This window comes from Coenobita brevimanus, chromosome 24 (genome assembly GCF_032717465.1).
Source record: "Coenobita brevimanus isolate Jiangsu-jjx chromosome 24, ASM3271746v2, whole genome shotgun sequence".
NCBI classification, from domain to species: domain Eukaryota; kingdom Metazoa; phylum Arthropoda; class Malacostraca; order Decapoda; family Coenobitidae; genus Coenobita; species Coenobita brevimanus.
This window is the reverse complement of record NC_136977.1, coordinates 14,004,323-14,029,832: the sequence shown is the minus strand read 5'-3', so window position 1 is coordinate 14,029,832 and position 25,510 is coordinate 14,004,323. Positions and strand designations below refer to the sequence as shown.

The 25,510-nt window shown below is 45.2% G+C and overlaps 1 protein-coding gene across 5 annotated transcripts in view; it reads left to right on the top strand.

The window, feature by feature from the left end:
* LOC145393499 (serine/threonine-protein phosphatase 2A activator-like) overlaps nt 1–25,510 on the top strand; it is a 273,368-nt gene that overhangs the window by 231,971 nt on the left and 15,887 nt on the right. For all 5 annotated transcript variants that reach the window (XM_080267630.1, XM_080267626.1, XM_080267628.1 and 2 more), the window contains one exon: nt 11,974–12,081. In XM_080267630.1, coding sequence (XP_080123756.1) covers nt 11,974–12,081 — 108 coding nt within the window. The remainder of the gene's footprint in view (nt 1–11,973; nt 12,082–25,510) is intronic.

Below are 25,510 nucleotides of genomic sequence, written 5' to 3'. Positions count from 1 at the left end.
AAATATACGCAGAGCAGTGAAATCATATTTTCTGTTAAAAAAAAAAAAATACCGGTATGTATAAAACCAACTTATTCATAATACCCAGACTCCTACCACTCGGTCTTTGTATGGAAATCAAAGAAACAGCCAGTACACAGTGCAACCTCACATTCAGCACACCACCACCTCATCATACGGCATTGCTGTGGTCTGCACGATGAATTGGCGCAAACGTAGCAGCTCCGGAAGGCTTCCTTGTCTGCAGGTGTGTGAGGTAGCATTTCCATGAAATGGCTGCCGAGGTAGTCCCTGCACTGCAGGCAGCCAGGCAGTTGCTGTACACTGTGCCTCCATTTCACGGAAGGATTTACCTGTGCATACCTCTCCAGAAGGCCGAAAATTACATCCATCTTTAACTGTCGAAGGGATGTGCTGGTCTGTGTTACATCCTTGTACAGAATGAAGGCATTCACTACACAGATGTCCAGCACATGTAGGAATGCTTTCTTATACCACTTGCAACACCTCCTCAGACAGTCAATTGTGCTGATCTGTATATCTGATTTATTGACGAGTCGCATGTTCACGTTATAGTCAATAACAGCATCAGGCTTGAAGACTGGCTGCCTCGTTCTTCTATCGATCAGTCAGCTTACCTTCGTGGACCATGGAGAGGACATTCACCTTTCTCTTATCATGCCAGTGAATTGCCAGGAGTTTACCTGATTGCAAGGTCCTGCACTCCCTCTTCATGGTGCCTTTGGGAAAGGATGGCCAGTGCTTCCTCTTTGCATGGACAATGCCACACAATCCAATTTGGTGTTCTTGCAGGTACTTTGCAAGACCTGGTGCCGTGTAATAATTATCATTGTAAAGGATATGGTTGCCACTGAAGTACCTGTCCATTAGTTTCTTGACAACAGAGCCAGAGAGACTGTGGGGATCGTCCTTCGACAACACTGCATCACTTGCTGTATACATAGTGAAATCAAGCATGTACCCAGTCGTGCAGTCACACAATACAAAGAACCTTACTCTGAAACGATGCCTCTTTGATGGAATGTACTGAATGAAGGCAAGACGTCCCCTGAACAAAACAAGCAACTCTACGATAACAACCTTCTGAAATGTCCCCGAAAAAAGATCAAAATTTTTCCTTCATCATCTCCAGAATCGAGCAAATTTTTCAGAGCCTATTGTTTGGATTTGGGCCCACATTCATGGAAAAAGTAAGTCCCTCAGGATGTCAAGATATCGGTCATGTGGCATATACTTACTGAATACTGGTGTTGCAGCAATATCGTCCACGAGCCAATAATCATGTATACTGTATTATGTTTTCTAACTTGAGGCATCAACAATGTCAATGCTAGCCAAACATACATTTCGCTAACACTCGTTGCAGTCCATTCCTTCATTTTCGCGCACTCTCTCTCAGGTGCAAGGTCTCAGCCCAATTGCAGCAAAAATCACTGAAACTGTTCACTTCTTTCACAGTGAACTCCATCACTGCTGTTGTGAAAAAAAGCAAAGAAGAAGTCTGTATCCTCTGGTTGGAACCCCACAGCTGACCACCAATGTGTATCAGCTTAGACGTGACTCCACTAAGTTTCAAGCAGGGCATCAATTTATGTATTGTTCCTGCTGGTTGGAAGTCACTAATTCCCAGCTGGACTCCCGAGCCTCTCTCTGCAACAGATGGCAGGAATCGGTGTAGATCCTGTATTAGAGGAACAGTGGCATGTGCAGGTGACAGAAACTGGAGCAGATTGTGTTTGTATCTCTCTTTATTTACCACAGAAAGATACAACTGCGACAAGAGAGAGTTCAGAGCAGTACGTCTCTCCTTTACGAGAGCTGAAAGTAATCTCCTACAGCTGGCTGGCCTCCCCACTGGGAGTGGCCTGAACTCAGCAGTTATTAGAGGCGCAATCTTCCACAGACAAATGGGATTTACATGAGTAGAAGTAAGTTACAACTCTACCATGCACATTATACACCTCAATAAAGTAGTATTAATTACATTAGTGTATACAATTCATATTCTTCTATCGCCTTCCCTTACCTTCATGTGTACGTCGAAAAGTGCTGACTTTCGCAGGTCTGGCGCTCATCTTATTCCCACACCACGCTTATACTGAAGTGGCATTTGGATCTTCATCTCAACACTACAACACATTTTCACTAAATATGAATAAACACAATGTGTATTGTAGCAAGAGACAATTCCAATGTGGAAATGATGTCGGCACCAGAACAAGTCCACTGCAGAAGAAGCTCTGTTGCAGGGAAATTCTGGCTGCACACCTGCTTTTGTGTCGTCAAACACAGGTACTTTAGGCTGAAATCCCGTCCCTGCCTCCCACACAAAGGTTTCTAACCTACCTGTCCTCGGCTCCTGTCAAGTCTGCCGGGCACGTAGCCTGCCCTGTGCCCTACCATGGCCCCTAGCATGGCAGTGTGGTGACGTTTCTGCTGACTCACCACTAGATGAGGCAGGTGATGATGCTGGTGAGGGTGATCATGGTGGTGATGGCACTGGTGAAAGGCATCAGCGGGCACGTGCCTGGCGGCGTGCACCTGCACCAACATAACCTGATGAGCCAGGTTGTGGTGAAGTGGCACATGGTGAGGCAGGCTGGCATGGTGAGGCCTGTAGTGATGCAGACTGGTGTGATGAGGCCTGTAGTGATGCAGGCCGGTGTGGTGAAGCCTGTAGTGATGCAGGCCGGCGTGGTGAGGCCTGTAGTGATGCAGGCCAGTGTGATGAGGCCTGTAGTGATGCAGGCTGGTGTGGTGAGGCACTTGGTGAGTCCTGAAGTGATGCAGGCCAGCGTTGTGAGGCAGGTCGGCATGGTGAGGCCTGTTGTGATGCAGGCCAGTGTGGTGAGGCACGTGGTGAGGCCTGTAGTGATGCAGGCCGGTGTGGTGAGGCACGTGGTGATGAATAAAGTGATGCAGGTCGTGTGGGTGAAGGTGGTGAAGATGGTGTATGGGTGGAAATTTCCACCCTGCGCCACTCTCGTGCCCGGCGGCTCAGCCTGCGGTGTTTTCTCCTCCCTTCCTTCACTCTCTGCTTCCCCCGCCACTTTCTCCACTGTGCATATATCTCCCTCTGCAAGATCATCAACTATATCTGACCTTTCATCATCAGAAAAGGCTGATGATCATGCAGAGGGAAAATATTGCCGCACAGTGGCGAATTCACGGTCACTCTCCTCCTCTGATGTGTATTTTTCCATACTCAGCATTGCCATATCTGTTTCCTCAGAGGAGGAATCACTTTCCCCACTCACAGTCGGCAATAATGGTATATATAACTCCCTCCCTATTGTACCATCACTTAGGCCTTTCCTCCGAGAGCCTTTGGACTTCATTGGTGTTGAAGTCAGTGGGCGCGGGATGTCAGCCAAGGGTCCGGACACAGGAATATGGATTTGCGAAGGTCTATCCATCAAGGAGGTAGGCAGGCAACTGGAGTGTGACCGGGATGCATGTGGGAGGGTTGCCAGCAGGTGCGGGTGGTGGAAATAATCAGCTGAATATTCAAACAATTGCGTGAATTACTAGATCACGTACAGTATACATGACCCCCGGACGGCCCCAGGAGGACCAGTATTCTGTACATGTCACCCAGACAGGATGGGTTAAATGTTGACTCTGAGCCTTTAGATTGAGAGACCTTTGCTCACAGTAGTTCTCTGGGAGAGCCACCACTTCCCAGTGTTGGTGATAAAACAAGACTTGAATTAGCCAAAATTAAATAGAGAGTTGGAATTACACCTCCAAATGAAACAGATGGAAATGAATCATGAGTTTTGCCTTAAACAGTTCAGTAGTTCTCCTCGTACTTGTGTTTTGAATGATGAGGTGTTTGATGTGGCAAAAGATAACAAGCATATTCCCCCTTTTAGTGAGCAGGATGTCACTAAATATTTTCACATGTTCATTTACTATGCTGGGTGGTAACCATATAACCAAATTATGGCATCTGGTGGTTTAGTGGGTAATTATGGCACTCCAATCGGATTGAACCAGTGCAGTTTTCTATCCAAGGGGTGGTTGGGGTTATTGCTCGTGTAATTCCACTCGGGGATGAGTGAGGCTGGTCACTCTCATCATAAATGTCAGGACCAAATTGCCTAGCCCCAGGCTTCTACGCTGTTCATGGGACAACATAGAATTGGATGATGGATGGATGAAACGGTGGTGGATCATCCCTCCTGGCCGAAGGGTTCCTGGTCAATATTATGACAGCGTATTAAAAAGAAAAGCACAGGAGGATATTGCGTTAACCACTGATCAGTGTGCCGATTATGACAAAGGTAAAAATTCAATACTTAAGGCATTCAAGCTTGTACCAGAGGCTTACTGGATTAAATTTAGCACTGCGAGCAAGCGGAGGGACCAGACACGTGTGGAGTCTGCTAGGACACATGCAGACTTATTAGATCAATGGCTTCACTCGAAGAAAGTCAATAGCGTCCCTGAGTTGAGGGAACTTATCATCTTGGAAAGCTTCCTCAGTAGTGTTTGTAGGGATGTAGCCACCCACCTGATTGAGAAAGGAGTGGACACCCTTGCTGAAGCTGCTGTGTTGGCTGACAATTTTACGGTGGTCAATTGTTTTGAGTGTAAACTCCCATTGATTGTAAGAGGACGGAGAGCAGAGCAATTTGTGAAACCTTCTTCTTGTAATGATAAAGTGATTCTTAGTGACTCGGAGAAGTCTTCCTCCCCAGAGTCTAGCAGAGCCCCTAAAGTTTTGGTGGACAGTGTAGATAAGAGGTCAGGAAAAGAGACCCGATTTTGTAACAGTTGCAATAGGAAGGGTCATGCTGAGGAGTTTTGCTGGAAAAAGATTGGGCATGGGCTCAAGCAGAAGCCCATTGCATTTGTGAATTCTCAGGGTTTTCGGGACACCGGTGGGGAGTGTGCAGTCATTGGTGTTAACAGTTGCAAGTTACTCGTCCAGCAGTCGTCCATTTGTAGTGGGGCCTCTGAGGTGGTGGTGTGACCCTCAGTTAACCATGATAATGAGATCCTTTGAGGATGTCCCCTCCCAAGCTTTGAATGATCTGACTCCATCCCAGATGCTGCGTTTGATAACTTTATTTCTAAAGGATTTGTTTCAGCTGATGGGCATTGCAAGGAAGTCACTATTCTTTGAGATACTGGTGTTTCACAGTCTCTTATGTTAGGGGGTTTAATAGATGTAGCTGAATGTAAAGGTGAATGTAGGGAAGAGTAAAGTGATAGTCTTTGAGAGAGGTGAAGTCAGTGAATGTACAGCGAGGTTGGATGGTGAGGAATTGGAAAATGTGAGTACGTTTAAGTACTTGGGTAGTGTGATGAGTAAGGATGGAGGTTTGGAGGGTGAAGTGCTTGAAAGGGTACAGCAGGGAAGAAAGGTTGCTGGTTCTTTGAAAGCAGTGATAAGAAACAGGGAAGTGAGCATGGAAGTGAAAAAGTTACTACACGACAGTATTGTGATACCAACTCTAACGTACGGAAGTGAAGCTTGGACGTTGTTGGAAGGACACAAGTCAAGAGTGAGAGCCATGGAAATGAGTTATTTAAGAGGAGCCTGTGGAGTCACATGGAGAGACAGGCTGACGAATGAGGATATAAAGGAGCATTGTGGTGTTGATGTGGATGTGATAGGAAGCGTTATGAGGAACACACTGAGGTGGTTTGGCCATGTGGAGAGGATGGAGGGTCAAAGACTGACGAAGAGAGTGTATGTGAGTGAGGTGGAGGGGGAAAGAGGGAGGGGGAGGCCGAGGATGAGATGGAGAGATGGGGTGGAGAGGTATATGAGAGAGGGGGGTGTGAGTTGGGAGCAGGGGAGTGAAATGGCGGGGGACAGGGTGACTTGGAGGCGATTTGTTTGTGGCCACCCCAAACGGGATTGAGGCGTCTGGCAATAGATAGATAGATAGCTGATTCCCATGAGCTCATGCTTTTGCAGCGTATTGCTAATTGTATTTCTTTTCCCCTAGTTGAAGTGAAGCTTCAGTCAGACTTAGTTACAGGAACAGTGCTTGTGGGTGTTGAAGACCAGCTACATTTGGAAGGGGTCACTTTCCTCTTGGGTAACAACTTGGGGGGAGGATGAGATTGCCGTTCCCTGTGAGCCGCGGAACCCCCAAAGTCAGGAGCTAAGGTGTTCAAAACTTTCCCTGCCTGTGCTGTGACAAGGTCCATGGCAGCAAAGTCCGACCATGAGGTTGAATTTGAGAGTGATGGTGTTAGTCACCCTAGTGTTGTACCCGATACTGTAATCCTGGATGATGTTTCCTTGGAGATACTTTCTTTGCTAGGTTGACTGACTCTTAGGCAGATAACATGCCTAGTGATGTTGATGGAGGACTGATTAGTTTAGAGAGATTGGATCCGGAGATTTCTGCTCTAACTGAGTCAGCCGTGAATGAGGGAGAGTGGGACGTCGAGCAGCCCAAGTGTTAGTACCTCTCAGCAAGTGGCATATCATTGCATCTCTGGAGACCCCCTAATGTACTTCATGATCATGAGTAGGAGTTTGTTCACCAAGTAGATGTCCCCAGGGGGTGTAGTCAGAATATTTTGTCCCTTGCTCATAAGTCTTCCATAACAGGGCACTTAGATGTGAGGAAGACGCTGTCCCACATCTGGCAACATTTTTACTGGCTGGGAATCCACTGAGATGTCTCCCAGTACTGCCGGTCCTGTCACACCTGTCAGCTGGTGAGTAAGGGTGGTAGTTCTGTTGCTGCAGTCCCCTTGATTCCTCTCCTGGAGTTTGAGGCCCCATTCACTGGAGTCCTTGTTGATATTGTCAGGCCTCTGCTTAAGACTTTCTCAGGACACCAATATATATTCACTGTGATGGACATGGCCACTAGATACCCTGAAGCGATCCCGTTAAGGAACAGTTCAGCCAAAGCAGTGATTAAGGATATATTTCTTTACCCAATTCCGAAGGAAGTCCAGTCGGGCCAGGGGAGTAATTTTGTATCCATACTGTTCTGTCAGACCCTAAAGGAGCTAGGAATCTCCCAGATCACGTCCTCTACGTACCATCCTCAGAGTCAGGGAGCCTTGGAGGGATACCATCAAACATTGATATCCCTGATAAAGAAGTTCTTTATCAGTCAGGAGAAGGATTGGGACCAGGGTCTGCCTTTGCTGTTGTTTGCCACCTGGGAAACCCCAAGTGAATCCCTAGGCTACTTTCCTATCCAGTTGATTTTCAGACATGAAATGAGAGGCCCTATCAAGCTTCTTAAAGATCGGTGGGTCCAAGTTGATGACCAAGTTAATTTATTGGAATATGTTACACAGTTCAAAGAGAAGCTGGGCAGTAGGCTGGAGTTACCAGGACTCACTTGGAGTGGGCCTAGGGGAAGATGAAGAGATGGTATGATCTCTCTATCTATCTATCTATAGCCCGACGCCCTAATCCCGCAAAGGGTGGCCGCAGACAAAACGCCTCCAAGTCACTCTGTCACCCACCATTTGACTCCCCTCCCCCCAACTCACCTCATCCTCGGTCTACCCCTCCTTCTCCCTCCCTCCACCTCACCCACATACACCCTCTTAGTCAGTCTTTCACTTTCCATCCTCTCCACATGTCCAAACCACCTCAGTGTATTTCTCCTAATCTTTTCAACCACATCCACATCTACCCCACAACGTTCCTTCACTTCTTCATTCGTCAACCTGTCCCTCCATGTCACTCCACATGCTCCTCTCAAGTAACTCATTTCCACTGCTCTCACTCTTGACTTGCTCCCCTCTTGCAAGGTCCACGCCTCGCTTCCATACGTCAGGGTAGGGATCACAATACCATCATGCAGAGACTTCTTAACTTCCATACTCACCTCCCTATTTCTCATCACTGCTTTCAGTGTGCCAACAACCTTCCTTCCCTGCTGTACCCTTTCACGTACTTCATCCCCCAAAGTTCCATCCTTACTCATCACACTACCCAAGTACTTGAATGCACTCATATTCTCCATATCCTCACCATCCAACCTCACTGCACACTCTGTGACTTCATTCCTCTCAAACACCATAAATTTACTTTTGTTTACATTAACTTTCAGCTTCCTCCTCCTATACACTGTCCCAAATTCATTCACCAAACCTTGCAACTCCCATTCATCTTCACTCAACAATACTGTATCATCAGCAATCATGGCATTTTCCCCAGAAGATCAGGTTTTAATCCTAACCCATGGTCAGCCTCTGCAGGCAAGATTTTCAGGCCCTTACACTGTAGAGATGAGAGTAGGGGAAGTCAATTATGTGGTTAGGACTCCGGGCCGGCGCAAGAGTTGCGGACTGTACCATGTGAATATGTTGAAAGAGTACCACCGATGAGAAGGCACAGACTTCCTGAGCGCAGCGTGTGTTATATCTGAGGTGGAGGCTAAGGAGGATGAGGGTGGCCTGCTGGATGTTCTTGGCTGGAGAGACAACCCCGATGCATAATAAACTCTCCCATTTGACAGAAGAATGGCAAGCATCATTCATGACTCTCCTTGGGAAGTTTCCAAAAGTTTTCAGACACCCCATGGTGGACCGAGGCTGCCAAACACGACATGGATGTGGGAGACTCCCAGCCAGTGAAGCAGTCCCCCTTACCATGCCAGCCCTCTCAAGCAGTCCATCCGGCAGGCAGAATTGGACTACATGCTGTGACAGGGGTTAATGGTGCTGTGCCAGAACAAGTGGTGCTCCCCTATCACACTGGTCCCAAAACTCAATGGGTCCTACCAGTCTTGTATTGACTATGGGAAGGTGAACTCATTCTCCAAGTCAGATTCTTATCCTCTTCCTCAGGTGGATGAGTGTATAGATAGTATTTTGGCAGTGCCCAGTTCATCACCAAGCTTGACTTGCTAAAAGAGCACTGGCAAGTCCCCCTAACTGAGTGGGCTGAGGAAATCTCTTGCTTTGCGTTGGTGGCAATACTGTATCTACAAGTGCGGGTCATGTCCTGTGGTATGAAAAATGCACCTGCCACGTTCCAGAGGTTGATGAACAGCGTTACTAGGGGTCTTGAGGGATGTGTAATTCATATTGATGATTATGTGATCTTTAGTGACTCCTGGGAAAGATACCTTGAGTGCCTTGAAGCTGTATTGCAGAGACTGTCCTCTGCCAGCCAAGTTCTTATTGTGGCAGAGGGTGAGTTTGGGAAGGCCTAGGTCCAGTACATGCGGATTAGATCAGGTCTGGCCCCCTGATGCCAAAATTTAGGTCATAAGCCAGTTCTCCCAACTCAAGAACAAAAGAGAATTACAGAAATTTGGAGGGATGCCAGGTTACTACTGGAGATTTGTCCTTAATCTCTGTGATATTGTGGTTCCCTTGACTGACTTATTGCAAAAGAATGTAAAGTATGAGTGGAAGTCAGAGTGTGAAGATGCCTTTTCTAAGTAAGAAGCAGTCTGTCCAGTCAGTCTATACAATAAACCCTTGTTAACTTGTGATAATTGGGTTCCAACCCTCTACGAGTTAGCATTTTTACGAGTTACCGGGGTATCCCTCCACTCCCTCCAAAAACACATTATACAGTACAGTACATTAAAAAAATTAAAACTAATAGAACCTTACCTTGTTTTGGTACTGCAGAGAAGTATCCAAGCTTGGAGGAAGCCTTTGGCAGGGTGAAGAGGTGGATTGGGGGGCTCTGGGTCGCTTAAAAATGCTTAACATTTTGAACACTGAGAGTACACACACTTAGATTACTATACTATACACTGTAAAGGCCATTACAGTACAGTATCACTTACGTCACTTAACCTAAAATATGCTGGGTTTGATATCAAACTCAGCACAAATTGAACGAGTCGAAACGCCAGCATCGCATCGAGCCAACACCTTCAGCTTCTCCTGCAGAGTAAGGCTCTCCACCTTAATGCCCTTCCTCCCGTATGGTACAGTGGGCCTCTTGCTACTGTCAGAAGACATGATGGCAGGGTATGTGGGTCTTTTAGCTCAATAAACAAAATGTAATGCAATCAAAAGCACTAGGAAGCAGAGAGAGATGCATCGCAAACGAAAGATGGTGCCAAACTGAGCATCGCAGGGGCATGGGTACAAGTAAGTTGTTTGTTTACAAGCCTAACTCGCACTTATTCCGTGAGTAAACGGGTTACTACAAACTATTCTCTCCAAAATATGTTACTATGTGGATCCTCTTGCATCACGACTGTGACTTTAACCTCATTACCTCGTGTTTCCACAAATTAATGGAAATTTTTACGAGTTTGACTTTGTGTGTGTGTGTGTGTGTGTGTGTGTGTGTGTGTGTGTGTGTGTGTGTGTGATAGCCTCTACGAGATATCCCGAATTATGATTTATTGAAGTACGAATTAATGAGGGTCTACTGTGCTTCAGGCCCCTGACTTTGGCAAGCCATTCAAGTTAGCTGTTGAGGCTAGTGGTGTCGGGGCTGGTGCAATGCAAGATAACTGTACTGGTGTGGAAATGTCAGTATGCTGCTACAGTAAGTAATTTAATCAGGCCCAACAGAACTACTCTACCATCAAGAAAGAATTAGTTGCACTCATACTAGCCCTGCAACATCTCTCTGTGCATGTAGGTTCTGGCTCCACCCCAATCAGAGTCTACACCAATCATCACCTTATATTCCTGGCCAAATTTAGGAACAAAAGCCAGAGGCTGACCTGTTGGGCCCTTCTCTTACAAGAGTGTTCAGTGGAAGTGCACCATATGAAAGGGATGACCAACCTTCACGCCAGTTGTCTGTCGAGGACTGTATTATAATAATGTATAACATGAAATTTCTCCCCAAAATTTCTTTTTCCAGGAAGGGAGGTGTCACGCTGAGCACATGCTCTGGTTCCAGATATGAACTGGCTGTAACCAGTGACCCTTTCCACATGGGGATTATGGAGTGACCTTTTTTGATGACCTGTACTGGACTGCTTGCCTCCAAATTGATTATTGATGACAGCCCCATGCCTGTAATGAGGGGTAGGCATGATGACATCTTCATGCTGCCTGTGGAATTACATCTAATAATGAGAGTGCCAGTCCCATAATTGGAACAGGCCTGGCTAGTGCCCCTTGATTTAGGCCACCCATGTGTATGAGTCAGTGAAAGCAGTATGTGACCAATTCATGGAGGGAGGAGGTCTGTCAAACTCAGCCCCATAAGAGTGAATCTACCAACCATTGGTTCCTGTTTCAACCTAGATTAGTGAGAAGCCTATGAGATAAGGGTAGGCTGCCCTGGTGAGGCAACATTGGCAGCGCCCTAGAGTGTATGTTGTAGGCAGAGTCAAGCCCCTTTATAACCTGTAAGAGAGGGAGGATAGGTCTCTCTCCTCCTCGGGCTGGATCACTCATCTTGTGAGGTGACCCAAGATGTTTGTTAGTGTAAGGCCACATAGTAAGTACCTAAATACCCCCTTTATGTATCTTGTTCCCTGTCTTGCCTCTAGGATAGTATCTTGGGCTTGTGTACCTGTTTTGTATAAATATTCAGAACCTTTAGTAGTATATGTCAGATGTATAGTAAAGTAAGAGTTTGACTACCATGTGTTTCATCCACCTAACTAGCAGTAAATGGGAATCCCTGTTCACAATGGTCGGCTTGACCGAGACAGTAGTCGTAACATCGTAACGGTACTGAGGATGCTGCTGTGTGGCAGGACCCTTTCATTCTTTTAATGTGCAGGCATTTTCATCATAAAACTTGGGAGAGGTATCTTTGCTTTTTAGATATTTAATGGAAATGTGAACATCTGAGCCTCAGTCTTTCTAGTTCTGTGATGATTTTCCTTCTTCCTTGTGTGTGCCTCCATCAGTTGAAAGCAAAGAGAAAAAGTGTGTGTGTGTGTGTGTGTGTGCGTGTGTGTGTGTGTGTGTGTGTGTATTTGTTTTCCAGTATTGTGAGAAAAGCAGGGGCACTTCACATTGAGTTCTAACTCATTGTAATTTGTGATATTCATCACCATTTTTTTTTATTTGCAGGTTAAAACAGGACCATTTGCTGAACACTCAAATCAACTCTGGAATATTAGCGGTGTTCAGTCATGGACTAAGATTAACCAAGGACTGATCAAAATGTATAAGGCAGAGGTTAGTTACTGACATTCTTAGAAATCCACCTGTTATTAGCTTCTGTGTATTGGTAGTTTATTATACTTGCTGTGGCAATCTGAAAATTGAATCCTTTGTTTTAGTTTCACAATGTACCACAAAAAATGTGTGTTGATTAGGGTGTACAATACTTGTGATATCTGTAAGTTGTTGATATTCAGTAGACTTTTTTTTTTTTTTCCTACTGTCCCTCTTTAACCCCTACACCGCGGGCATGTTTACCAATGTTTTGCGTGTGCCGCGGGGTTATTCGGGCTCCGACAGACTCTCAAAAAATATTTGCCAAAAATCAGTTATTAGTCCTAGAATATTAAAATTACATATGCTTATGGCACATACCTTCAGCTTTCTCCTGGAATGTTTGTTGAGCCTTCTTCGGTTACCGCAGGACTTGTGGAGACCTCTGAAGTTGGGTAACAAAGTCTCCACTTTACACTTCCCGACAACCTGTAATATGATTACCACAGCCAGATATTAACACTATAAACACTATGATTTTCAAGTAGTTTGGGATCCATACTCCAAAAAAAAACCCACTGTGAAAGCAATGAAAATTACGAGCGCGTCTGACTGTCGCACTTGTGCTAGTTTGCTCTTGGTACTCTGTCATTTATTATTCATAAAACCCTTCACACTTTATGTTTCTATTACTATATAACACTTATATATATCTACAGTCTTTATCCATAAGTTTCCTTCAGTAGTATTAATTTATTGTCACTGTAGGGATTCAATTTCTTTCAGTAAAATACGTAGCATTCACTTTCTCGTCCTGTATACTAGCATTGAGAGTGAATGTCACTTTCACCTTCACTCTCATAACTCATAGTATTCAGACATGCTAGAGTGAAACCTTCCCTTTTATTACTCCTAGGGTATATATTCGTATTCTTATAATACTACTCATTTACATTTCTCTTTACGTTCTATATTTTATTTACGTTATTTACATTTCTATTTTATTTACACTGTGTTATGCACTGTCACTTGAAGTAACTTATAAAACTATTTTCCACTGTTCACGTATATTTACATTCATTACTTTCACTTGCTGTTTACACATTATTTACAATTCCACTTGCACTGTTTTACTCAATAGAAAGATCGTAGTCACTCTTTTATCAATTGTCAGCCCTTTACCTCTTTCCACACGAGGTTTAGTAGGGGGTAAAGGCCACAGGGTCCTTTGCATGGGGGTGAAAAGTCCTTGAACCTAGCAAGAGCGAACAGACTTACCTCCACATTGGAAGATGAGAGTGAACTGATAAGGGTGGGCCGGGGTGGTGGCCTACCTAGGGAAATCATTACTGCCAACATTAGCCTCTTGACACAGCTAATATATAGCAGTGAAATGATTGGCAGGAAATCTAGACAATACATTATAAATTAGGTAGTTCCAGGTGAACGTAAATATCACTTAGGCTTCTCCCTTCCCTCCTTATATGTATATTTATTACGAAAATAGATTATACGGCATATTTCAAGGGGAAATAAACAGCAAAAACTAGTGAATGAGTGCACGTGAGGTGTTGTCAGGTGATAATTAGCCAATTCCAGGTGTATGGCACTCTCACCTTATTTCTTTCTTGTATATATATTATTTGGTATAAGAATAGGGCATAGGGCTTATTTCAATGGATGAAGTCAGTGAAAAATTCCAGGGAAGATTTACTTAGCGTAGCATGGCCGGGCAGGCGAGAGGATAGGATAATGGAGGGGGGGTAGGGAGGGGAGTCAAGAACGGGGAGAAATGGCTAAATTGTCAACAATGGATGGGAGTACAGATGAGATTAGGAGTGCTGACTAGTGTTGGACATTGGCAGTACTGATAGATCACACAAGCCCCCACTTGGAAGCCTGGGTGAATTCAAAATAACACAGAATCACAAAAGCGACGCCCCGTGGTATGATCCCTTGCTCCCAAGCGTCACGAAAGTGACGCTCCGCGGTTAAGGAGTTAAAGCACCCTGAGGAAGAGAATTTTGAGCCATCTTACATCACACAGGCATTTTTAATGGTATCTAGCACATAAACCTGTCTCTGGCTACACCCTCTAGGGATCATCCCCTGGGTATTTTCCCTCGTAAATTTATTTACCTCCATGGACTTATTTTTTTCCATGGATTTATTTTTCCCCATGGATATATTTTCCATACAAACCTACTTTCCCCATGGACCCCTTTATCTTGTAGATCTTTACCTATATCAGCCATGTACCTTCTTTACCCATGGGCCTACATGGATTTTGCCCCAGGGACCTTCTTTACTTTCGTTTCATTTTTCAAAGGCTCCATCGTACATGCATGTGTCGGCCTTCGTCACCTAATAGCGGCTCTCTATGCTGCCTAATCTCAAGCAGCTTCCCAATTCAGTCCCCTATCCCAGAGGTCATGTTTAATGACTTTGTCCCAGGTCTTTTTCAGTTTACCTCTTGCAACTCTACCCTAATATTAACACTTCTTTTCCACATCCAGTTATCATCCCCCATCCTTTCCACATGCCCATACCATCTCAATCTACCTGTCCTCATCACAACACCAATGCACTCTAATCTCATCCTACCTCTCAACTCTTCCATCTTAAACCTAGCCCTCCCAGGCCTTGCATTCAGGGACGCACTGCACATCCACCTAATCATTGTCATTTCTGCATGTTTGAGCCTGTGAATATCCTCTTCCATTCTTGCCCAGGTCTCACTACCATACAGCATTACACTCCTAACATGCTGCATACGAAGATCCCTGAGCACACGGGGAGAGCCCTCTCAGTGTCAGGAGAGGCAACAGCTCCCTGAACTTCTACCAGCCACTCCTCACTCTAGACACGTATCTAGCTCCAGTCCCACCTCAGCACTTAACATGTCACCTAAATAACCCTCTCAGGGTCACTCACGCGATTCGTGTTTCATGTGGATTGTTCTAAAGATGTTCAGTCACTCGAATCGCGTTTCTAAGCACAAAAAAATTCGCCAAAAATTAAGTTTCTGGCAGATTTGCGTCAAATTTTGACGTATCGTAGCAAGTGCAGCGCTTTCCCATGGTAAGGCATTGGCAACACTGAGCTGCCTCATGGGGCTGAGCACGTAGCGATAAACCTCAGTCTCTTCCAAGCAGCCAGGCTGTGAGGTTGCATCGCGTGTACTGTCCCTTTAAACTCCTACTAATTCTCCCCCTCCTGCCCGCGCCAAAGCCCCTATGGACTCAGTGTGATAATCCTATATTTGTGAGCATATATGTATGTGATATTCTTGATGGAACATAGATATATGTCACGAAAAGGAATTATGTCCATTACCAATCGTTAGGCTTAGAGGCGATATGCATGTTCACTGTTGCGGGGTTTCGCCTCTCATCCCCCCCAAGGCCCTCTGGCATGATTACAAATACATATATAATGAAGCCAATGCCTAAACTGTATTTTGTGTGAAAGATATTGTGGCTGGCTTGGTGAAATTATGGAACTAGTTAGCGTTATGGACGCCATAAACCATAGTGTGGAATGGGGCAGGCATCACGTACAGTTTTTATAGTCAGGAAGGAAGAATTAGAGGTGTTTAGGAATGGAATTATTGTGATTCTGATAGTGAAAATGCATATGGAATTGTGTGAAATATACGTCAAACATGCTGCGGGTGTTCGTGAAGGAGTGTGGTGTGTGCCAATACAATAGAGTTGCATCGTACTCTCCCGGCGAAGGATGCTGCATCACAGTCACATTGAACCGTAGTAAGGAAGGGAATAATTGCGGAGGTTAGGGTGGAATCATTGTGGTAGTCATGTATTCGTGTATGATATTGTGTGACATGTAAGTGAAATGTGCCACGTATCATTGTGACGGCATAAATTATGGTGCTTAGCGTAGGTTAGCAATACCTTAGCGGCAGGTGTCCACAGGAGATAGGGACGCCTAGGAACAACGGACGTCATTGAACAGGTACTGTACCTTGGTCTGACATTTAATGATAAATCATACTTTATGTAAAATATACGTGAATTGTGCCGCGAGTGTTCGTTTAGGTGCGTAGCGTAGGTGAGCGATACCTGGGTTGGTGAAATAACTGATCTACTATAGCAAGTATTATGCACGCCATAGAGATGTGCAACAGTCGCTAAGGAAACAGGCGGTCACGTACGCCATAGAGTCGGGAATAATAGACAAGGTTGGGATGGAATCATGTGAAAGTGTTTTATATTGCGTATGGTTTAGTGTGAAATATACATATAAAATAGTGCAGCGAGTGTTCAAAGAGAAATATTTCATGCATGGACTGACTTAGCTAAAACATAGCGCAAGTGTCAGAGACAAGAAATATGCCACAGCCACATATACATACGTATGTCGTGCAGCGAATGTTCGTGGAGAAATCTATTGTGTGCATCGCATGTGTTTTAGGCAAATGCATCGCAAGGAGAGAAGAAAATATGCCATAGCCGCAGACTCACACGCACACACACTCACCCATACCCACCCACACACACACACACTCACTCACACACACACACACGCTCACACACTACATAACTCCTCATCTTCAAGCTACTGCCAGCATCTTAACACCTCTGGAGGAAGTGAGTTATCCGTATTTTGTTGATCTGTATATTGACCTATTTATATAGTTCAATATTTTTTACTCAAATACGTAATGTTTTTTACATACACACATATGAGATGGAAGAAAGTTCAGCTTCAGTATCAGAACCTAGCAAAAAGACTAGTGGTCATGTCAAGTTTCTGACAGCACTATCAAAAACCTTATGATATTTTACGTGTATACTTTGAGTAAAAAAAGAAAATAATAAAATGTAACGAGCAAAAATATGTAGCCGTGGGTGAGGCAAGGAAAGAATGTTTTTTATCTCACGTGCGGGTGGGGAGGAGTATTCTACGTTTGTCGTCCAATTATTCCAAAACTATTGGACGTTTCGATTTCCCGTAAGAACCATGATAAAGAGCAGTAAATTCTACGTATGCTCATTTGCAGAATATAAGTCTCTGGGAGCATTTTCTGTTGGAAATGTTGGGGGAACAGACTGTTTCGGTAAAGTCGAAAGCGCTCGGAGGAGTAATCTCACTTTGTCGGCCAATTGCTGGAAAACTATTGGATGTATCAATTTCCTATAAGAACCATGATAAAGAGCAGTAAATTCCACTTATGTACAAGACATAACAATGTAATATCTATGATAAGAATTCGTTGTTACGTAGGCGGGATTATTACGTATGCTGTGTGCACATCACGAAAGTGACGTACGGACTTGAGTTCCCAGACGTTTTTGGCGATTTACACGAGAACTGTGAGGCGTATCGAAACCATTTTTAGGTCATTAGAAAGCTGGTGAAATTCTGCATAATATTATGCAATAAAAACAACATGTGCAAGAAAAGTTCAGAATTTGAGCTTGATTTTTTTCAAAAATGGCTTTCAGTTTTTGGCTGTTTTTTTTGAAAACTACAAATCGTATCAACACCAGATTTGTCTCTTTAGAAAGCTGATGCAATTATCTGTCAAAACTTCTAATAACATTTTCTTGTATGATGGAAAACATTCGAATGGCAATGTTGGGAAGTGAACGTGATGTACCGAAATGTTTATTCATGGCCGCCTAATGTTGTTTTATTCGTGTTTTCCTGTTTTTTTGTGGTGCTTATCAGCTAGAACAAACATCAGTAAATAAGATGACATAGGTTTCATGGCAGTATATTGATGTTTGGGTGGCGAAAATAAGGAGAGAATACGTGTTATTTGCCATGCGTGGGCAGCCGGGCCGGGTGGCTTTGCAGAAAAAATCGTGCGCCGGAAAACTTACTGAAACTTACCGTGCATGAGAGGGATAACAAAACTATTCCACACTCAAGAGACTCACCAGCAAGATCATTGATCTCACGCCTGACTATGGAACTATTTTGCCCCAAAGACCTTTACTTTATGGACCTATTTTGCCCCAGGGACCTTCATTACTTTATGGATCTGTTTTGCCCCAAGGACCTATTTTCACCATGGACTTCCTTTATCTTCCATGGACCAATTTTCTTCATATACTGTACCTGTTTGCTCTACATGGACCTATCTTTCCCATGGAACTAATCTTCCCCATGAATCAGTTTTCCCCCCTTTGAGAAAGCACAGAATCCCCACAAGGACATATTTTCTATGATGAATCTACCGTGCTGTATTTCCCCCCATAGACCTTTTATTTATTTATTTATTTTTTTTTTTTACCATTCAACGTATGGTACCACTTGGGTCAGTATCCCCAAAGGATGTATTCTTTCATGTACTTAGTGCATGTTGACTTATTTTTCTACTTAGTTTTATTTGCAGTGGACTTATTTCCCACTTGGGCTTATTGCTATTGGGCTTCCCCCCTCCACCTTATCCACCCACCTATCCATGAACTCTCATACTAAGCCACTTAACCAGTGTAGTAAGCCCACCCCCTGCCTTGTTGCTGGGAATTCACACATTTGAGTAGCGCTGCGGGAGAAGAATCCAAGCGCCCTTTTTAAAAAATGGCAGAAATCGCTCCTAAAGTTTGCCTTTAAGAAATGTAAAAAATCTCAATAACCAACCCTACGATTTTTATGTTTCACATATCAAAATAAACCTTAAAGCATCAGCTTCATAATGGTATGAAAAAAACTTATGACAAAACTTATTTAGTAATTATTATTAATTAACCCCTTCTTTACCGAAAATGTGTTTTGATGTACCCCCGTACATCTCCAGTAAACACCCGTGAGACACCGGAACCGCTACCGTTGTATGCTGGTACACCCTCTAATGAATGGCAGGTTATGGGCCTCAGGGTAGCCCGGTAAGGCTGTTTCTGAGGACCTCGTGTTACCAACAGCTCGTTTGTGTTTTGACGACAAAGACTGTGACGAAGTTCTGACGAATTCTGACATCATAAGATACGTCATGACTGACTTGCGGTGGCACCAATGGTTTGCTCAGTCATCTGTGATGTAACCTCTTTTAGACCAATCATTATTTTATTTATAATTTCTACTACAGATATTGTACTATATTTTCTGCTGACATACGGCAAAATTTACACCCCTTGGCCTGCCTGAGAGTCAGTTACCACGCACTTGTCCACGAGAGAGGGTGTACAGGATATTTTTCTCTCATGGCATCTCTGGCAAATTCCGATAGTGACGAGTTTATTCCTCATGAGGATACTTATTTAGATGTATCAGATGATGATGCAGCAGTGTCTGATGTGTCAGTAGATGACTGTGATCCTGAAAATGGTAGCGAAGTTGATGTGAGTGAGGAAGGAGGAGGGAAATAGTAGGGAGCTTAGTGACGCTGCACTCTCGGCAACAAGTGGGTCAAGGTCGCCATCACCATCACGTGTGTCCACATACTTCATGCTTAGCTTACAAGGTACATAAATAAGCCATCCATCTGTGCAGGACATTTTTTTCAAGCCAGTTTGTACTGTACTTACCTGGGTAACAGTACTTTAGCATAAGATATGTAAACTTATATACTGTAATGATTTATTTAATAATATTTTTTTATTATCAACATCATGCTGGGTTTATGTAATCATCAGTATACAAACAAATAAAAAAGAGTGAATAGTTTCGACGTGGTAAAAAATATACACTACCCCTCACACTACGGGAGGGGGAGCTATCAGGTCGGTATGGGGGGTAAACGTAATGTTTACATTAGGGGAGGGGTCGGTGAAGAAGGGGTTAATAATACCAATCATGTGCTTGAAGAGTTCAGCTAAATGTCATCTTTTCCTGCAAAGAATGATTAGAGACATGATTATAACACTAATATTAGGGGTATTTACCACACTGGAGTGACTTGACTGTTGAATGTTGATTCATCCCCCCTCCCCCCCCCATCTCCCTAGGATTAGTTGCAATAATCAAGCAAGTCGTCATGCTCATCAGGGAGGGCGATGTTTCGCTCGACTCTGCCAGCTTCGTAACCTTCCCAAAGCACCCATCACGGCAAGGATTACCAATTGCACGTGAAGAAACCCCTTTCTTGGTTTTATAACTCGTGTAGGCTTGGCCTAGATTACACTTCACCTTGGCCACAACACTGCCCCACTCCTCCACATTTCGAGGCCTTTTTCTCCCTCTTCCTTGCTCCACTTCACTCTCACTATCACTCACGTCACGAAGAACAGCAATAGCTTGCGGGCTATCAACATCACTGCTAGAATCATGAACAGCCATGGCTATAAAATCCAAAAAAGCACAGATAATCCAAGAGTCGATGTTAATGGCGGCCGAGGGAGAGTGAGACTGAGGCTGTCCTTGCTTCCTTGAGACAGCCGGAGCAAGCTGATCGGCTGCATGCGGCCTACGTCACGGCATCAGGCTCCGCGCCATTGGCCGGCTGGTGTGACGGCACAGCACGTCATTCCTTTTGACGCTCTGATTGGCTGGCGGCCACCACGCCACCCCGTTGGTGCTTGGATTCTTCTCTCTCAGCGGTGTTGTACATCCTGTGACAATCTGTCATACGGGCTGGCACACGTTGTTATTCTATAGCATTTTCGACCCTGTCAGCACAGAGAGAGAAGCATCCATCTCCCACCACATGGTAAAGGATGCATCTGGCTGCCGTTTGAGCGGGAAATCGAGGTTTGGCAGGTGGTGGCGCTTGGATTCTTCTCCCGCGGGCGCAACTCATCTATCCACCCTTACACTTTAATTACAACCTACCCACCCACTCATCCACACCCGATCTGCCTACACTTTGACCCCTCCCACTTTCCCACTTACAGTTCCACCCCTCTCACCCACCCACCAACACTTTCACCGCTCTCTCCCACCCACCCACTCACACTTCTACCCCACCCATCCACCCAACCACACTTCCACCTCTCCCATTCACCCACACCCCTCCCACCCACCCACATCCGCACTGCCCTCTTTCCCCACCCATCCACCCACATCCACACCCACACTGTCATTTTTCCCAGCCTCCCCACAGCCACACCCACACCCACACTGCTCTCTTTCCCCACCCACCCAACAACATCCACACCCACACTGCCCTTTTTCCCCACCTGCCTACAGCCACACCCACATTCCCCTCTTTCCCCAACCACCCACATCCACACCCACACTGCCCTTTTCCACACCCACGCTGCCCTTTTTCCACACCTACCCACCTCCACACCCACACTGCTCTCTTTCCCCTTCCACCCATATCCACACCCACACTGCCCCTTTCCCCATCCACATCCACACCCACACTGTCCTTTTTACCCACCCAGCTGCTGACATCCACCCACCCACACCCACACTGCCCTCCTTGCCCCATCCACACCCATGCTGTCCTCCTCGTTGCACCCACACCCATGCTGTCCTCCTTGCCCCACCTATACCCACACTGCCCTCCTTACCCCACCCTTATCCACACTGCCTTCCTTGTCCCACCCACATCCATGCCATCCTCCTTGTCCACCCACATTGCCCTCCTTGCCCCACCCACACTGCCCTCCTTGCCCCATCCACACCCACACTGCCCTCCTTGCCCCATCCACACCCATGCTGTCCTCCTCATTGCACCCACACCCATGCCGTCCTCCTTGCCCCACCTATACCCACACTGCCCTCCTTACCCCACCCTTATCCACACTGCCCTCCTTACCCCACCCTTATCCACACTGCCTTCCTTGTCCCACCCACATCCATGCCATCCTCCTTGTCCACCCACACTGCCCTCCTTGCCCCATCCACACCCACACTGCCCTTATTGCCCCATCCACACCCACACTGCCCTCCTTGCCCCGTCCACACCCACACTGTTCTCCTTTCTCCATCCACACCCACACAGCTCTCCTTTCCCCACCCACACACCCATGCACTCTACCTATGCACCCTAACTGCCTACACACCTACCTACTCATCTCACTTACCCTCCCTCCCTGCCCACCATCAACCCCATTCACTTACCCATGCATCCTGCCCGTCCCATCTACCCAGCCATCCTGCCCGTCCCATCTACCCAGCCATCCTACTCACCCACCTTGTCCAACCATGCACACTATACTCCCACCCTGCCAATGCCACCAGTACTCCCTGCCTATCATATCCAACCCAACCCAACCCAAAACAACTCGACTCAGCCCCACCCCACTCCACCCATCCGCACTGCCCACCACACTCATTATCCCCACTCTTCCATCCACACCATTCTCCCCACTGCCCATCCTACAAGGGTTTAGTTTATTAGGGCCTGTTGGCTTCTCCTAATTTCATGTTTAACCCCTTCTTTACCAGAAATGTGTTTTGATGTACCCCCATACATCACCTGTAAACACCCATGAGACACCGGAACCACTACTGTGGTACGCTGGTACACCCTCTGATGAATGGCAGCTTATGGGCCTCAAGGTAGCCCGGTAAGGCTGTTCCTGAGGATCTCGTGATAGCAACAGCTCTATGTTTTGACAACAAAGACTGTGACGAAGTTCAGACGAATTCTGACATCATAAGATACGTCATGACTGAGTTGCAGTGGCACCAATGGCTTGCTCACTTATCTGTGATGTAACCTCATTTAGACCAATCATTATTATATTTATAAATTCTGCTACAGATATCGTACTATATTTTCTGCTGACATGGCAAAATTTACATCCCTTGGCCTGCCTTAGAGAGTCAGTTACCACGCACTTGACCACGAGAGAGGGTGTACAGGATATTTTTCTCTCATGGCGTCTCTGGCGGATTCCTAGTGACGAGTTTATTCCTCATGAGGATACCTTATTTAGATGTATGAGATGATAATGCAGCAGTGCGTGATGTGTCAGTAGATGACTGTGATCCTGAAAATGATAGCGAGGTTGATGTGAATGAGGAGGAGGAGGAAGTTAGTAGCGAGCTTAGTGACACCACACTCTCGGCAACAAGTGGGTCAAGGTCGCCATCACTGTCACATGTGTCCACACACTTCATGCTCAGCTTACAAGGTAAATAAATAAGCCATCCATCTGTGCAGGACATTTTTTTCAAGCCAGTTTGTACAGTAGTTACCTGGGTAACAGTACTTCAGCATTAGATATGTAAACTTATATAATGATTTATTTATTTATTTTTTTTTTAATTACCAACATCATGCTGGGTTTATGTGATCATCAGTATACAAAGAAATCACAAAGAGTGAATAGTTTCGAAGTGGCAAGAAATATACACTAGCCCTCACACTAGGAGGGGGGAGCTGTCAGATCGGTATTGGGGGTAAACGTAGTGCTTACACTGGAGGGAGAGGTTGGTAAAGAAGGGGTTAAGTGTTTTTGCAGTCTAAATTCTCAGTTTCTTCTTTTGCAGCAGAGGAAACCATTCACACATTGTTTTTGTTTGTCCAACCTCATGCAATTAAGTTGTCTAACTCTACCATTGAAGGTTGTTATAAGTAATCTGTTTTATGAGCTATTGATCCAATAATTGTTTGGCTAACCTACAAACCTTTTTGTTGATGTTACGTTTACCCAAGTTAATATAAATTTGGGTAAACAACTGACCAAAGTTTCTCCAGTCTTTACCTGTCTGTAATCCAAGTTCAGGCAATAAACTTGGCTCTAAGCCCTCATTTGCCCATTTTCTTCTCCTCCACATTTGCTCTGGAGTTGTATTTGTCGATGTCTTCTCATTGGTCCAAGATCCAGTCTCCTCCATTAGGCTTATTTTCCACCCTAGACAGCCAAAGGTGGAAGGTCTTTGACTCTTGTTCTGAAGAGGAGCAGATTAGAGGTTTTCTTTATTTGTAGTAAGAGATGTCTGTTCCTTTGAATTTTCTTTATGTTAAGACTACATGAACTTCCTGCCCCAGGTAATTTTTGTAGCTTTTAGGCACTCTGCCAAATGGGAGCTACCTTGCATTGGTGATGGGGCTTGAAGTGTGATCAGTGGGGTTCCCTGTTTTGATTGCCTGGCTGTCTAATTAGGGATGATATGATATCCATCAATCTCATTGTCCAAGTGCATCCCTCTCATCACCAGGTAAGGGGGCCAGCTGGTGATGGTGATGTCCTTCTGCCCTGTCATCTGTGGGCATGATGTGCCATGTGGGCAGCAAAATGTCTCTTTGGTTGCCTGGTCTGGCTAGACAGGCAGCTATGTGAGGCCTGACCAAGTCGACTGGCTGGTCATTCTTGGGGGGGGGGGGTCAAACGGGCACCACACAGCATAGTACTCTGCTGGTTCAGAGCTGCTATTGGATTGTGTGGTGTTACTCGTGTATACTCTTCTACTACCCCTGAGGCTGTTAGGTGTTCAGTGATGTTTTGTTTTACCTACCTTTGTTGAGCTCTCTGGTGGGTGGGAGGGAGTGAAGTCTCTTGTTATTACATGGCAGAATCTCCTCCTCAGATTGATTCTCATATTCTGTTTGGCCTGGTCAGCTGTTGGCCACATTTGCCCTCCAGCCAACCCTGGGCACTCCAGGAGTCCTAAATATCCTGTTGAAAAATCCTGCAAATCTACTGGATTCTCAAATGACTCTTTCCCCATCTCAGGAGCTGCCAGTCTTTCCGCAGGCTCCAGGGGCTATGAAGTGCTTGTGGGACACTGCTACCAATGTGTCAGGCTTAGTAAAGCTTGAACATTATCAGGCTACTAGAAGTAAGACTAAGAAGAGTTCTTGAGGAAGAGGCACCAATCATACCATTGAGACAATTCCTGGTGCCTTTGTGCTATGTGACCATAAGAAATTCCTTGTCTTGAAGCTGGCTAATGGTACTTCTTTTAAACTAATGTGTGTTTAAAGTCCACCATAACTTGGTCAAAGCTTGTGTGTCATCCTCAATGGTTGGCTCCAGGCAGATGGGTCTCTCCTCTTTGAGGCAAGGGATGCCAATGAAAGCACTCACATCCATGCAGTGAAAAATTTGGCTTCCAAAGAATGATCATCCATCATGCCACCCTAAACTAGACTTAGGGAGTAGTCCTCTCCAGGGATTTCCTTCAGTACTCAGAAGAGAACCTTCTGGAGGGGTTGGCAAGCCAGGGAGTGGTGAAAGTTGAAAGAATAAGGAAGGTAAACAGGATCTTGAAGACACTATCTTTGATTTTGATGTTTGATCGACTGACATTGCCCAGTGTCCTTGACGCAGCATTCTACTGTCTTGGGATTAAGGCCTATGTGTCAAGGTCAAGGATGTGTTTCCATTCCCAGAGGTTTGGGCACATCTGTTGGTCCTGTTGTACAAAATTGCAGAGTATCCCACAATTGCATGTCTACGGTGGTGGTGATTATTATGGTGACATTGATTGCCCAAACCCCTCTCTTGTGTGAACTGACCTGGTGCTCTTCCAACTTCATCAACCCAGTATGACCAGTATAGATTTTAGAATGAAGTCCAATCAGTCTGAACCTATGAGCAGCTTTCTTTTGCAGAGACAAATGACAAGGTTGGGGGGTTGT